The sequence below is a fragment of the Ascaphus truei genome, chromosome 6, assembly GCF_040206685.1.
Source record: "Ascaphus truei isolate aAscTru1 chromosome 6, aAscTru1.hap1, whole genome shotgun sequence".
NCBI classification, from domain to species: Eukaryota; Metazoa; Chordata; class Amphibia; order Anura; family Ascaphidae; genus Ascaphus; species Ascaphus truei.
In genome coordinates, this window is record NC_134488.1 from 49,235,803 (window position 1) to 49,252,331 (window position 16,529).

At 52.3% G+C, this 16,529-nt stretch overlaps 1 protein-coding gene across 1 annotated transcript; it reads left to right on the forward strand.

Moving 5' to 3' along the window:
• The first annotated feature begins 953 nt into the window (after positions 1 to 953).
• Positions 954 to 16,047, forward strand: LOC142498096 (uncharacterized). Its single transcript, XM_075606601.1, has 7 exons — positions 954 to 986; positions 2,994 to 3,070; positions 3,195 to 3,877; positions 12,835 to 12,876; positions 14,229 to 14,303; positions 15,601 to 15,637; positions 15,742 to 16,047. The coding sequence occupies exons 1-7, from the start codon at positions 954 to 956 to the stop codon at positions 15,761 to 15,763; spliced, it is 969 nt and encodes a 322-aa protein (XP_075462716.1). The 3' UTR covers positions 15,764 to 16,047.
• Positions 16,048 to 16,529: the final 482 nt, after the last annotated feature.

The window sequence follows — 16,529 nt, forward strand, 5'->3', positions numbered from 1 at the left end:
TGTGTGGTGATGGGGTAGTTGCCTCAGAGAGGGTAGTTAGGCGTCCTGGGCGAGTATCGGGGGGGGGGGGGGGTTAACCCCTTAATTACTTTAGTGGTTATTAAGTGCTACGGTAATTATGGGGTTAGTGGCTAGTAGTTAGTTTTTTTATTTTAATGTTGTGCCCACGGAGGAGGACGGAGATGAGGATGAGGATGACGAGGAGGACGGAGATGAAGATGAGGAGGACAGAGATGAGGATGAGAAGGACAGAGATGAGGATGAGAAGGATGGAGATGAGGTAGAAGAAGAGGACAGAGATGAGGATGAGGAAGACAGAGATGAGGATGAGGAAGACAAGGAGGACGGAGTTGAGGATGAGGAAGATGAGGAGGACGGAGATGAAGATGAGGAGGATGGAGATGAGGAAGACAAGGAGGACGGAGATGAGGAAGACAAGGAGGACGGAGATGAGGATGAGGTAGACGAAGAGGACAGAGATGGGGAAGACAAGGAGGACGGAGATGAGGATGAGGAAGACGAGGAGGACGGAGATGAGGATGAGGAAGACGAGGAGGACGGAGATGAGGATGAGGAGGACGGAGATGAGGATGAGGAGGATGGAGATGAGGAAGACGAGGAGGATGGAGATGAGGATGAAGAGGAGGACAGAGATGAGGATGACGAGGAGGACAGAGATCAGTTAGACGAAGAGGACAGAGATGAGGAAGACAAGGAGGAAGGAGATGAGGAGGACAGAGATGACGAGGAGGACAGAGAGGAGGATGAGGATGGAGATGAGATGGAGGAAGACGAGGAGGATGGAGATGAGAATGAGGACGACAGGGAAGAGGAAGACGAAGAGGACGGAGATGAGGATGAGAAGGACGGAGATGAGGAAGACAAGGAGGATGGAGATGAGGAGGAGGACAGAGATGAGGAGGACGGAGATGAGGAAGACGAGGAGGATTGAGATGAGGATGAGGGCGGCTTTCATCCTGCCAGGGGTAAGTACAACTTTAAATTGTTTTATGCTGATTAATGTTTTATTTTCGATGGGAAAATGAGCTATTATCCAGATCTAGATAAGAGGGTTTTGCCCATTACTGTACTGTATGAGTTGGGGGGGAGGGGGTTGTTGGGGTTAGAGGGGGTGGATAGTAGGGTGCCCATTTATGTATGTATGTGTGTCATTATTTTTATAGCGCTGTTAATGTACAAAGCGCGTCACAGGTGTAATACTTGTGACAATCATAAATAACAAATAATACAGATAACACATAATGGGAATAAGTGCATCAGACATAAAAGTAACATTAAGGAAGAAGAGTCCCTGCTCCAAAGAGCTTACAATCTAATTGGTAGGGAGAACAAACGGAGACAGTAGGAGGGAGTTCTGGTAAGTGCATCTGCAGGGGGCCAAGCTTCATGTATCAGGTGTATAATATTAGCCGCGGTGCTACTCATACAGTAAGCTTCTTTAACCAAGTGTGTATTAAGGTGGGACTTAAAGGTGGATAGAGAGGGTGCTAGTCGGGTATTGAGGGGAAGGCATTCCAGAGGTGTGGGGCAGTCAGTGAGAAAGGTTTAAGGTGGGAGAGTGCCCCCACAGTTTGCGCACCCCTGCTATAAAGTGCACCTAGTTTGGCATAGGTTTTAAATGTCAGGGTATCAATGTGCATCCCGAATGTTAAGTGGGAGTCAAACCATATGCCCAGATATTTAAATCTAGTAACAGGAGTTAGGGTGGTGTTAGCGCTGGCAGATTTCATAGGTTTGGGGTGAGAGTAAGTTACCTGCAGGAGAAAAATACGATGCGAACATGTATCGCTGCACAGCTTCGCCACCGTTATAACCGTGGCTATAGTGACATTACAAATGTAATTTCAAAATTCAAACCCCTTAAATCTCAGAATCATGATCAGCAGCAACGATGAGACCGCTCGCCAAACCCGCGGTATGAGCACAGCGCCAGTGCAGCAAGGGTTAAACACGGCGGCGAGGACTGAGCTGTAACAGGAGGCGAGAGGAACATTGTTAAATATTAGTGAGACTGGGGAATTCTTCACATTCACGACTTGAGAAGGAAAAAAAAGTCACGAGAATGGAAATGTTTGCAGAGATGTTTTCCCGCGCTGCCATCTCCGCGGGTAACTGTGCTCACAGGTGTCTGCGTATTTGGGCCGTTTGTGTGCAGTTTAACTTAGGGGTTCTCAAGTCCAGTCAAAGACTGAGCCAACTTTGCTGAAGCAGGGATATCCTGAAAACCTGACCTGTTGGGGGGTCTTGAGGATCCCTTTTTGAACGGATTACAGGATCTTGTGATGTTTAAGGAGACTTGTCGGTTCTGCGCGTTCTTGTTTAAACAGGTGGGCAAAACTGACAATTTTGGGATTTTCGGCGTCATTTTGCGACGTCGCAGTTCGCCCGGACAGCGGCAAATTATTATCGATGCGCATTAGAAAATCAACAGAAAAATCTACAACGTCTACCAGCCAGGCCCGAGGTTCCCTGAAGGGGGCATTTTGGGTTATTTTGGAGAAAGTTGTAGACTTCTGCACAAATATTGTGTCTGCGACGACTTTGTGCGTTCGCCGGAGAAAAGTGATGGTCTGTGAAACTTTCGGCGAATGAGCGAAAGAAAATAAAAGAAACGCCGTCGGTTTCACAGACGGAAGCGCGAGAGACCGCGGGATCTGTGATTAAACCGCACGAAGATCGCGCCAGAATTCTGTAACCCGCGGACATCCTGGGGCGTCCTCGTGTCACAACTCTGCATGTAACATACTGGCCTTTGAAGTGGGCGACCGCTCCGTGTGACCTTGCGCAAGTCACTTGACCCTCAGGCATCCGGTTGTGTTAGATTGCAAGTTCTGCGGGGCGGGAATTTTGTGCCTTCGCCCTACTGATAAATATAAAGGTGATTATCATTTGTAAGCGGCCCTGGACCCCCCTCCCCCCGCCCGTGTTTTTACGTGAATATTTACACAGAATCTGACGGTTTCTCCGGGAAGGTTTTTAATGACGAGGAGTTGCGCAGAGATCAGGAATGGGTTAACGCAGCGCTATGTCCCCACAAAGACGTGTTGTGGTGCGTGAAGGAGTTTGGGATATTTGGGCAGTGGCTCCTTTCTTCCCAGACCCCCTCCACCTGAAACCTGCGTCCCTCGTGACTGGGAGAAATATTACCCCAGGGTCGGTTAATGTGTAACCAGGGCTGTCTCCGAAAACCGTGTCCTATCCGAGCGGGCGCGAGCAGAGAACACTCAGAGTAGGACAAGGAGAGGAGCAGCACACCCAGAGCAGGGCAAGAAGAGGAGCAGCACACTCAGAGCAGGGCAAGGAGAGGAGAAGCACACTCAGAGCAGGGCAAGGAGAGGAGCAGCACACTCAGAGCAGGACAAGGAGAGGAGCAGCACACTCAGAGCAGGAGCAGCACACTCAGAGCAGGGCAAGGAGAGGAGCAGCACACTCAGAGCAGGGCAAGGAGAGGAGCAGCACACTCAGAGCAGGGCAAGGAGAGGAGCAGCACACTCAGAGCAGGACAAGGAGAGGAGCAGCACACTCAGAGCAGGAGCAGCACACTCAGAGCAGGGCAAGGAGAGGAGCAGCACACTCAGAGCAGGACAAGGAGAGGAGCAGCACACTCAGAGCAGGAGCAGCACACTCAGAGCAGGGCAAGGAGAGGAGCAGCACACTCAGAGCAGGACAAGGAGAGGAGCAGCACACTCAGAGCAGGGCAAGGAGAGGAGCAGCACACTCAGAGCAGGACAAGGAGAGGAGCAGCACACTCAGAGCAGGAGCAGCACAATCAGAGCAGGAGAAGGAGAGAAGCAGGACGAGAAGAGCAGCAGTCGTGTTGAGAAGAGGAGCAGTCGTATTGAAGTGATGGCTGATGGTAAGAGGATGGAGTTGTAGATAAGAACTATTCACTTTATTACATGACTTGGCTTACTCACCGTGTGGGAAGGACCGAATACTTCATTTGGTCTTCCAGGCTCTGCCGGTTTATTCCCCAAAATGAGTGAAGGGGAGATAGGTAGGGAGGGGGAGAAAAAGAGAGAGGTGGGGAGGGAGGGAGAGAAAAAGAGAGGGAAGGGAAAGAAAAAGAGATAGGAGGAGGGAAAGAAAAAGAGAGAGGAGGGAGAGAAAAGGAGAGAGGAGAGAGGAGGAGGGAGAGAGGGAAAGAAAGGTGAGAGAGGGAGAGAGAAATGCAGTGAGGGAGTGAGGGGGGAGAGATAGAGATGGGGGGAGAGAGTGGGGAAGGAGAGAGGGAGAGAGAATGGATGGAGAGGGGGGAGGGAGTGAGGCTGGGGATGGAGAGGGGGGAGGGAGAGAGGATGGAGAGATGAGGGGGGAGAGATAGTAATGTTACTCCAGGTTTGTAAATAAAAAAGTAGTGGTATTTTTACCCCTGATATGATCCCAGTTTTACGTCTGGCTACAAAATGTTCCGACCCTGCGGGTTTCTGGCTGTAATCCTTTATTATGTATGTCTAACACCCGCATTTTATAACCCCCTTATTAACTTGTAAAACCATAAGCAGCGGGGTGTGACAGTGACTCCGTTATCTGGACCTGCGCTCAGCCCGTAAAGTGACCCCGTTATCCGCAGCTGCACTCACCCCGTAGTGACCCCGTTATCCGCAGCTGCACTCACCCCGTAGTGACCCCGTTATCCGGAGCTGCACTCACCCTGTTATCCGGAGCTGCACTCACCCCGTAGTGACCCCGTTATCCGGTGCAACCTCACCCCATACAGTGACCCCGTTATACTGAGCTGCGCTCACCCCGTAGTGACCCTGTTATCTGGTGCAACCTCACCCCATACAGTGACCCCGTTATCCTGAGCTGCACTCACCCCGTAGTGACCCTGTTATCCGGTGCAACCTCACCCCATACAGTGACTCCGTTATCCGGAGCTGCACTCACCCCGTAGTGACCCCGTTATCCGGTGCAACCTCACCCCATACAATGACCCCGTTATCCTGAGCTGCACTCACCCTGTTATCCGGAGCTGCACTCACCCCGTAGTGACCCCGTTATCCGGTGCAACCTCACCCCATACAGTGACCCCGTTATCCTGAGCTGCGCTCACCCCATAGTGACCCCGTTATCCTGAGCTGCACTCACCCTATACAGTGACCCCGTTATCCTGAGCTGCGCTCACCCCGTAGTGACCCCGTTATCCGGAGCTGCACTCACCCTGTTATCCGGAGCTGCACTCACCCCGTAGTGACCCCGTTATCCGGTGCAACCTCACCCCATACAGTGACCCCGTTATACTGAGCTGCGCTCACCCCGTAGTGACCCTGTTATCTGGTGCAACCTCACCCCATACAGTGACCCCGTTATCCTGAGCTGCACTCACCCCGTAGTGACCCTGTTATCCGGTGCAACCTCACCCCATACAGTGACTCCGTTATCCGGAGCTGCACTCACCCCGTAGTGACCCCGTTATCCGGTGCAACCTCACCCCATACAATGACCCCGTTATCCTGAGCTGCACTCACCCTGTTATCCGGAGCTGCACTCACCCCGTAGTGACCCCGTTATCCGGTGCAACCTCACCCCATACAGTGACCCCGTTATCCTGAGCTGCGCTCACCCCATAGTGACCCCGTTATCCTGAGCTGCACTCACCCTATACAGTGACCCCGTTATCCTGAGCTGCGCTCACCCCGTAGTGACCCCGTTATCCGGTGCAACCTCACCCCATACAGTGACCCCGTTATCCGGAGCTGCACTCAATCCATACAGTGACCCCGTTATCCTGAGCTGCGCTCATCCTATACAGTGACCCCGTTATCCGAAGCTGCACTCACCCCGTAGTGACCCCGTTATCCGGTGCAACCTCACCCCATACAGTGACCCCGTTATCCGGAGCGGTCTCACCCCGTACAGTGACCCCGTTATCCGGAGCTGCAATCACCCCATAAAGTGACCCCGTTATCCTGAGCTGACCTCACCCCATACAGTGACCCCGTTATCCGGAGCTGTGTTCACCCCGTAAAGTGACCCAATTATACAGAGCTGAGCTCACCCCGTACAGTGACCCCATTATACAGAGCTGTGCTCACCCCGTACAGTGACTGCGTTATCCGGACCTGTACTCACCCCGTACAGTGACCCCGTTATCTGGACTTGCGCTCACCCTGTACATTGACCCAATTATCCAGAGCTGCGCTCACCCCATACAGTGACTGCATTATCCGGACCTGTGCTCACCCCGTACAGTGACCCCATTATACGGAGCTGCGCTCACCCCGTGTGTCTCTGTGTATATACTGTATTAATAAATAATCCTGTAACCTGTGAGCGAGGGTCCCTGTAACCTGTGAGCGAGGGTCCCTGTAACCTGTGAGTGAGGGTCCCTGTAATCTGTGAGTGAGGGTCCCTGTAACCTGTGAGTGAGGGTTCCTGTAACCTGTGAGTGAGGGTTCCTGTAACCTATGAGCGAGGGTCCCTGTAACCTGTGAGTGAGGGTCCCTGTAACCTGTGAGTGAGTGTCCCTGTAACCTGTGAGTGAGGGTCCCTGTAACCTGTGAGTGAGGGTCCCTGTAACCTGTGAGTGAGGGTCCCTGTAACCTGTGAGTGAGGGTCCCTGTAACCTATGAGCGAGGGTCCCTGTAACCTGTGAGTGAGGGTCACTGTGAGCGAGGGTCCCTGTAACCTGTGAGTGAGGCTCCCTGTAACCTGTGAGTGAGGCTCCCTGTAACCTGTGAGCGAGGGTCCCTGTAACCTGTGAGTGAGGGTCACTGTGAGCGAGGGTCCCTGTAACCTGTGAGTGAGGCTCCCTGTAACCTGTGAGTGAGGGTCCCTGTAACCTGTGAGTGAGGGTTCCTGTAACCTGTGAGCGAGGGTCCCTGTAACCTGTGAGTGAGGGTTCCTGTAACCTGTGAGTGAGGGTTCCTGTAACCTATGAGCGAGGGTCCCTGTAACCTGTGAGTGAGGGTCCCTGTAACCTGTGAGTGAGTGTCCCTGTAACCTGTGAGTGAGGGTCCCTGTAACCTGTGAGTGAGGGTCCCTGTAACCTGTGAGTGAGGGTCCCTGTAACCTGTGAGTGAGGGTCCCTGTAACCTGTGAGCGAGGGTCCCTGTAACCTGTGAGTGAGGGTCACTGTGAGCGAGGGTCCCTGTAACCTGTGAGTGAGGCTCCCTGTAACCTGTGAGTGAGGCTCCCTGTAACCTGTGAGCGAGGGTCCCTGTAACCTGTGAGTGAGGGTCACTGTGAGCGAGGGTCCCTGTAACCTGTGAGTGAGGCTCCCTGTAACCTGTGAGTGAGGGTCCCTGTAATATGAGACACAGTGAGGGGTTAATTTGCTAGTGGAGATGTTCTGCATGGTTAGCCTGTGATGAGCTGGGAGCACTAATTAACCCCGTGACCACATCTGTGTGACTGACCTCTGGGCAAAGTCCTTTATCTTCCAAGTACGGCTATTAGATTGGCAGCTCTTGTACAAGGAATTAACATGCAGTGTGCAAAGGCGCCAACACCGGGACTGGCGTACATACATACATACATACATAATATATACACAGGTCACGTATGTATGTATGTCTTTATTTATATAGCGCCAAAAGTATACTCAGTGCTTCACAAAGAATACCGTACAGGGAATTATAACAATACAATAAGCGCAGCAAAGTCACACAATCGGAAAGGAAATCCCTGCCCCGAAGAGCTTACAATCTAAGCAGTATGATGGGAGAGTTACAGAGACAGCATGTGAGGGAATAAGTGCTGTAGATGGCAGTGCTTGGCCACAGTGGGTGGGTAGGAGTGACGTGGGTGTGGGACAGTGGCCATGAGTGCAGGCTGTTGGGATGCTTGATTTGTGGGGCGAGTTTAAGGTTAGTCAGTATTAAATCAGAAGGTTAACACCATTAGCAGGGGAAGAGGTGGCAGGGAGGCGTGGGTGAGAGCGGGTGGCAGGGAGGCGTGGGTGAGAGCGGGTGGCAGGGAGGCGTGGGTGAGAGCGGGTGGCAGGGAGGCGTGTGTGAGAGCGGGTGGCAGGGAGGCGTGTGTGAGAGCGGGTGGCAGGGAGGCGTGTGTGAGAGCGGGTGACAGGGAAGCGAGTGTGAAAGCGGGTGGCAGGGAGGCGTGTGTGAGAGCGGGTGGCAGGGAGGCGTGTGTGAGCGGGTGGCAGGGAGGCGTGTGTGAGAGCGGGTGGCAGGGAGGCGTGGGTGAGAGCGGGTGGCAGGGAGGCGTGTGTGAGAGCGGGTGGCAGGGAGGCGTGTGTGAGAGCGGGTGGCAGGGAGGCGTGTGTGAGAGTGGGTGGCAGGGAGGCGTGTGTGAGAGCGGGTGGCAAGGAGGCGTGTGTGAGAGCGGGTGGCAGGGAGGCGTGTGTGAGAGCGGGTGGCAGGGAGGCGTGTGTGAGAGCGGGTGGCAGGGAGCTGTGGGTGAGAGCAGGTGGCAGGGAGGCGTGTGTGAGAGCGGGTGGCAGGGAGGCGTGTGTGAGAGCGGGTGGCAGGGAGGCGTGGGTGAGAGCAGGTGGCAGGGAGGCGTGGGTGAGAGCAGGTGGCAGGGAGGCGTGGGTGAGAGCGGGAGGCAGGGAGGCGTGTGTGAGAGCGGGTGGCAGGGAGGCGTGTGAGAGAGCGGGTGGCAGGGAGGCGTGTGAGAGCGGGTGGCAGGGAGGCAAGTGTGAGAGTGGGTGGCAGGGCGGCGTGGGTGAGAGCGGGTGGCAGGGAGGCGTGGGTGAGAGCGGGAGGCAGGGAGGTGTGGGTGAGAGCGGGTGGCAGGGAGGCGTGTGAAAGCGGGTGGCAGGGAGGCGAGTGTGAGAGTGGGTGGCAGGGAGGCGTGGGTGAGAGCGGGTGGCAGGGAGGCGTGGGTGAGAGCGGGTGGCAGGGAGGTGTGGGTGAGAGCAGGTGGCAGGAGGCGTGGGTGAGAGCGGGTGGCAGGGAGGCGTGGGTGAGAGCGGGTGGCAGGGAGGTGTGGGTGAGAGCAGGTGGCAGGAGGCGTGGGTGAGAGCGGGTGGCAGGGAGGCGTGGGTGAGAGCGGGTGGCAGGGAGGTGTGGGTGAGAGCAGGTGGCAGGAGGCGTGGGTGAGAGCGGGTGGCAGGGAGGCATGGGTGAGAGCGGGTGGCAGGGAGGTGTGGGTGAGAGCAGGTGGCAGGAGGCGTGGGTGAGAGCGGGTGGCAGGGAGGCATGGGTGAGAGCGGGTGTGTATATGGCTGTGTGCAGGATTAGGAGAGATATCCCCAGCAGCAGGAAGAAAGAGCAGATAGAGGGTGTGAATAGAGGATCTGTGGGTGCTTTTTATTGAGGGGTAAAGAAGTTATTGGGAGAGAGGTGACGTGTATGGGCACAGGCACATGCGGAGGGAAGGAGAGGGGAAAAGATGTGGATAGGAGGGGAGTGGGGAAGTTGTTGGAGGGAACAGAAAAGTTTACAAAGGAGTGAGGAGAGAGTAAACAGAAAAAGCAATAGGGAGGGCATAGCGAGATGCAGGAGGAGAGAGGTCCCAGGTATAGGAGTAGTGAGATGCAGGAGGAGAGAGGTCCCAGGTATAGGAATAGTGAGATGCAGGAGGAGAGAGGTCCCAGGTATAGTAGTGAGATGCAGGAGGAGATAGGTCCCAGGTATAGGAGCAGTGAGATGCAGGAGGAGAGAGGTCCCAGGTATAGGAGTAGTGAGATGCAGGAGGAGAGAAGTCCCAGGTATAGGAGTAGTGAGATGCAGGAGGAGAGAGGTCCCGGGTATAGGAGTAGCGAGATGCAGGAGGAGAGAGGTGCCAGGTATAGGAGTAGTGAGATGCAGGAGGAGAGAGGTCCCGGGTATAGGAGTAGCGAGATGCAGGAGGAGAGAGGTGCCAGGTATAGGAGTAGCGAGCTGCAGGAGGAGAGAGGTCCCAGGTATAGTAGTGAGATGCAGGAGGAGAGAGGTCCCAGGTATAGGAGTAGCGAGATGCAGGAGGAGAGAGGTCCCAGGTATAGGAGTAGCAGGATGCAGGAGGAGAGAGGTCCCAGGTATAGGAGTAGTGAGATGCAGGAGGAGAGAGGTCCCAGGTATAGGAGCAGTGAGATGCAGGAGGAGAGAGGTCCCAGGTATAGGAGTAGCGAGATGCAGGAGGAGAGAGGTCCCAGGTATAGGAGCAGTGAGATGCAGGAGGAGAGAAGTCCCAGGTATAGGAATAGTGAGATGCAGGAGGAGAGGTCCCAGGTACAGTTGTAGTGACATGCAGGAGGAGAGAGGTCCCAGGTATAGGAGTAGCGAGATGCAGGAGGAGAGAGGTCCCAGGTGTAGGAGTAGTGAGATGCGGGAGGAGAGAGGTCCCAGGTATAGGAGCAGTGAGATGCAGGAGGAGAGAAGTCCCAGGTATAGGAATAGTGAGATGCAGGAGGAGAGAGGTCCCAGGTATAGGAGTAGCGAGATGCAGGAGGAGAGAGGTCCCGGGTATAGGAGTAGCGAGATGCAGGAGGAGAGAGGTCCCAGGTATAGGAGCAGCGAGATGCAGGAGGAGAGAAGTCCCAGGTATAGGAGCAGTGACATGCAGGAGGAGAGAGGTCCCAGGTATAGGAGCAGTGAGATGCAGGAGGAGAGAGGTCCCAGGTATAGGAGTAGCGAGATGCAGGAGGAGAGAGGTCCCAGGTATAGGAGCAGTGAGATGCAGGAGGAGAGAGGTCCCAGGTATAGGAGCAGCGAGATGCAGGAGGAGAGAAGTCCCAGGTATAGGAGCAGTGACATGCAGGAGGAGAGAAGTCCCAGGTATAGGAGCAGTGAGATGCAGGAGGAGAGAGGTCCCAGGTATAGGAGTAGCGAGATGCAGGAGGAGAGAGGTCCCAGGTATAGGAGCAGTGAGATGCAGGAGGAGAGAGGTCCCAGGTATAGGAGCAGTGAGATGCAGGAGGAGAGAGGTCCCGGGTATAGGAGTAGAGAGATGCAGGAGGAGAGAGGTCCCAGGTATAGGAGTAGCGAGATGCAGGAGGAGAGAGGTCCCAGGTATAGGAGTAGTGAGATGCAGGAGGAGAGAGGTCCCAGGTATAGGAGTAGTGAGATGCAGGAGGAGAGAGGTCCCGGGTATAGGAGTAGCGAGATGCAGGAGGAGAGATGTCCCAAGTATAGGAGTAGCGAGATGCAGGAGGAGAGAGGTCCCGGGTATAGGAGTAGTGAGATGCAGGAGGAGAGAGGTCCCAGGTATAGGAGTAGTGAGATGCAGGAGGAGGGAGGTCCCGGGTATAGGAGTAGCGAGATGCAGGAGGAGAGAGATCCCAGGTATTGGAGTAATGAGATGCAGGAGGAGAGGTCCCAGGTATAGGAGTAGTGAGATGCAGGAGGAGAGAGGTCCCAGGTATAGGAGAAGTGAGATGCAGGAGGAGAGAGGTCCCGGGTATAGGAGTAGCGAGATGCAGGAGGAGAGAGATCCCAGGTATAGGAGTAGCGAGCTGCAGGAGGAGAGAGGTCCCAGGTATAGGAGTAGTGAGATGCAGGAGGAGAGAGGTCCCAGGTATAGGAGCAGTGAGATGCAGGAGGAGAGAGGTCCTGGGTATAGGAGTAGCGATATGCAGGAGGAGAGAGGTCCCAGGTATAGGAGTAGTGAGATGCAGGAGGAGAGAGGTCCCAGGTATAGGAGTAGCGGGATGCAGGAGGAGAGAGGTCCCAGGTATAGGAGTAGCGAGATGCAGGAGGAGAGAGGTCCCAGGTATAGGAGCAGTGAGATGCAGGAGGAGAGAGGTCCCAGGTATAGGAATAGTGAGATGCAGGAGGAGAGAGGTCCCAGGTATAGGAATAGTGAGATGCAGGAGGGGAGAGGTCCCAGGTACAGTATACGAGTAGCGAGATGCAGGAGGAGAGAGGTCCCAGGTATAGGAGCAGTGAGATGCAGGAGGAGAGAGGTCCCGGGTATAGGAGTAGAGAGATGCAGGAGGAGAGAGGTCCCAGGTATAGGAGTAGTGAGATGCAGGAGGAGAGAGGTCCCAGGTATAGGAGTAGTGAGATGCAGGAGGAGAGAGGTCCCAGGTATAGGAGTAGCGAGATGCAGGAGTAGCGAGATGCAGGAGGAGAGAGGTCCCAGGTATAGGAGTAGTGAGATGCAGGAGGAGAGAGGTCCCAGGTATAGGAGCAGTGAGATGCAGGAGGAGAGAGGTCCCAGGTATAGGAGTAGTGAGATGCAGGAGGAGAGAGGTCCCAGGTATAGGAGTAGTGAGATGCAGGAGGAGAGAGGTCCCAGGTATAGGAGTAGCGAGATGCAGGAGGAGAGACGTCCCAGGTATAGGAGCAGTGAGATGCAGGAGGAGAGAGGTCCCGGGTATAGGAGTAGAGAGATGCAGGAGGAGATAGGTCCCGGGTATAGGAGCAGTGAGATGCAGGAGGAGATAGGTCCCAGGTATAGGAGGATGGGAAGAGTACAAATAATCAGAGCATTTAGTTCTCACAGCTGCAGAGTCCAGATCTTCCTGTATTCTTCACCTCCAATTCTAACTCCACAGACACTTTATATGTGACACTTTAAGATGTTACACACAGATATATGGCTCACAGCCAAGATAGTCTGACTTAAATACTCTAAACACATTCACTTGACTACCAAGGAGTCGTTAATTAGATATACGTTCTGTGGCAATTGGGGTTACATTGATGGAAGAATTCAACTCAGAGAGATACCTGTTGGAAGAAAAATAAATAAAAAATATCACACGTATACACATTTCTGACCCTGGTCAGCAGGCACATCTCAATAACTTATGCCATTTACATTGCAAATGTAAAAAAAATATGTTGGTGTGTGCATGTAACTAAGGGACAGATCAGCACATCCATCCATCACACAGGTGCACACACAGATACCTACATATACATTAGGATGTGTAACTCCTGCAGTGCCATGCTCCCATCTAACTCTGCTCTCCCTTATCAGCGCAGGATCTGAAGCAGCAGCTGCAGGAGCCGTTTTTCTATGGTAAGATGCAGGCGTAACAGAGAGGTACTTATCAGAGTATCATCCCGGGTAACAAAGTATTAATACAGCTACTGTACGAGAGACAGAATTTAGTGTCATATCAATCAATCCAATTCTGGAGGGGTATGTCAGTGTCACGCAGTGTCACACAGTGTCATGCAGTCACACAATATTACACAATGTCACGCAGTGTCACACAATATCACACAATGTCATGCAATGTCACACAGTGTCATGCAGTCACACAATATCACAGTGTCATGCAGTCACACAATATTACACAATGTCACGAAGTGTCATGCAGTCACACAGTGACACACAATGTCACGCAGTGTCACACCATGTCATGCAGTCACACAATATTACACAATGTCACACAGTGTCATGCAGTCACTCAGTGTCACACAGTGTCATGAAGTCACGCAGTGTCATGCAGTCACACAATATCACACAATATCACAGTGTCACACAATATCACAGTGTCACACAATATCACACAATGTCACGCAGTCACACAATATCACACAATGTCACGCAGTGTCATGTAGTCACACAATATCATACAATGTCACGCTGTGACATGCAGTCACACAATGTCACACAATATCACACAATGTCACGCAGTATCATGCAGTCACACAATATCACTCAATGTTACGCTGTGACATGCAGTCACACAATGTCACGCAGTGTCATGCAGTCACACAATATCACACAATGTCACGCTGTGACATGCAGTCACACAATATTACGCAGTGTCATGTAGTCACAGTGTCACACAATGTCACGCAGTGTCACATAATGTCACGCAGTCACACAGTGTCACACAACATCACACAGTGTCACACAACATCACACAATGTCACAGTGTCACACAATGTCACACAGGGCCACAAAGTCACATTGTGTCACACAATATCAAACAATGTCATACAGTGTCACACAATATCACACAATGAAATACATTGTCACACAGTGTCACACAGTGTTAGTGACTACCTGTGTGATTGGATTGCTTGGTGTTAAAACATTAACAGTAACACAAGTCGGACGACGCAGCCATAAAATAACCGCACTGTGGCCCCCTCTGACTGTGAGACCTCCGAGCCCAGGATATTATGTGACACAAAGTACTAGGTCCCTGATATTTAACCAGATACTGTGACATTGTGGTGGCAGCGGTGGGATACAGCCCTTTAAATGCTTTGTCCCCAGCAGTGAGAGAGTTAATCTTTGTGCCTGAAATAACCTCTCTCCGCCCTAATTCTCTCTCCTCTACCCGCTCCTTCCTCTCTCATTCTCTCCATCCTCTACTCTTCTCTCTATAATACTCTCTCCCCCCCTTCCCTCAGACTATGAGAGTATCAGGAGGGGTGGGCTCATATTTGCGGCTGTGGCTTTTGTGGTCGGGATGCTGGTGATTTTCAGTGAGTATTAAAATACCCGATATCTGTGAAACCGTCTGTCCATATATGTGTCTGTCTGTCTGTCCATCCATCTGTCTGTCCATCCACCTGTTTGTCTGTCCATCGACCTGTCTGTCCAACTGTCTGTCTATACACCTGTCTGTCCATCAACCTGCCTGTCTGCACACCTGTCTGGCCATCCACCTGTCTGTCTGTACACCTGTCTGGCTATTCACCTGTCTGTCTGTCTGTCTGTCTGTCTGTCCAACTGTCTGTCTGTACACCTGTCTGTCCATCAACCTGCCTGTCTGTACACCTGTCTGGCCATCCACCTGTCTTGCCATCCACCTGTCTGGCCATCCACCTGTCTGGCCATCCACCTGTCTGTCTGTACACCTGTCTGGCCATCCACCTGTCTGTCTGTACACCTGTCTGGCCATCCCCCTGTCTGTCTGTACACCTGTCTGTCTGTACACCTGTCTGGCCATACACCTGTCTGGCCATACACCTGTCTGGCCATCCACCTGTCTGTCTGTACACCTGTCTGGCCATCCACCTGTCTGGCCATCCACCTGTCTGGCCATCCACCTGTCTGGCCATCCACCTGTCTGGCCATCCACCTGTCTGTCTGTACACCTGTCTGGCCATCCACCTGTCTGTCTGTACACCTGTCTGGCCATCCACCTGTCTGTCTGTACACCTGTCTGGCCATCCACCTGTGCTTCTATACTTTTGCGTATCTAGAAATGTCTGTGCCGCTCGTTCTCTACCTCATTCCTCTTTCTTTGTAAATAATAAGTATCAGTACTCTGGGTCTGTAAGTAATACGTATCAGTACTCTGGGTCTGTAAGTAATACGTATCAGTACTCTGGGTCTGTAAGTGATAAGAATTAGTACTCTGGGTCTGTAAGTGATAAGAATTAGTACTCTGGGTCTGTAAATAATAAGAATTAGTACTCTGGGTCTGTAAATAATAAGTATTAGTACTCTGGGTCTGTAAATAATAAGTATTAGTACTCTGGGTCTAATAAGTATCAGTACTCTGGATCTGCAAATAATAAGTATCAGTACTCTGGGTCTGTAAATAATAAGTATCAGTACTGTGGGTCTGTAAGTAATAAGTATTAGTACTCTGGGTCTGTAAGTAATAAGTATTAGTACTTTGGGTCTGTAAATAATACGAAGTGATACCCTGGCTCACACTTTGACTGTTACACACATATATATCTGTCTGTATATCGCTGCCCCCCTCCTCCCACACCCCCCTCCCCCCACACCAGCATGCGATAATCTCGGGGTGTTTCTGCTTGTCCCTAGGTGGCAGATTCCGCTGCGGGAGGAAAAAGCAGCTGAGGTGAGTCCTCTGCATATACCAGAGCGCAGTACACACACCACACGTCTGACGATATCACCCCCCCCCCCCCGCATCAATCTTATCTCTCTCTCCTCTCCCTGCAGAGCTCTCAGCGATGACATGTGATGGATAGGCAAGTATCATCAGCTGGGAGAACTTCAGGATATCTCTCCCTTGTCCGGCTCACTCTATCCCATCTCAGGGGCCTATTCTAGCAGCTTCGATGTTATCGCTGCCATATCGAACAGTCTAGCATGACCCCACCTCACGGTCTGACGTTTGTGTTATCGCACAGCTCTTAGGCACGTTCTATAGTGCCGGGCGCGTGCTGCGCCGTGCGCGCGGATTTTTAGTTGGCTGACGTTAGTCAGCCTTTCTATACAAGAGACGCGCGTGCGCACGGCAGGGAGAGGGGAGCCGACAGACAGCGGCGAAGATGAGGAAATTCATCTTTTCGCGCCGCTGCCTGCGCTCAAATGTATGTATGTATGTATGCATGTATGTATGTATGTATGTATGTATGTATGTATGTATGCATGTATGTATGTATGCGTGGATGTGTGTTTGTATGTATGTATGTATGTATGTATGCGTGGATGTGTGTTTGTATGTATGTATGTATGTATGTATGTATGTATGTATGCGTGGATGTGTGTTTGTATGTATGTATGCATGTATGTATGCGTGGATGTGTGTTTGTATGTATGTATGTATGTATGTATGTATGTATGCGTGGATGTGTGTTTGTATGTATGTATGTATGTATGTATGCGTGGATGTGTGTTTGTATGTATGTATGTATGTATGTATGCGTGGATGTGTGTTTGTATATATGTATGTATGTATGCATGTATGCGTGGATGTGTTTGTATGTATGTATGTATGTATGTAT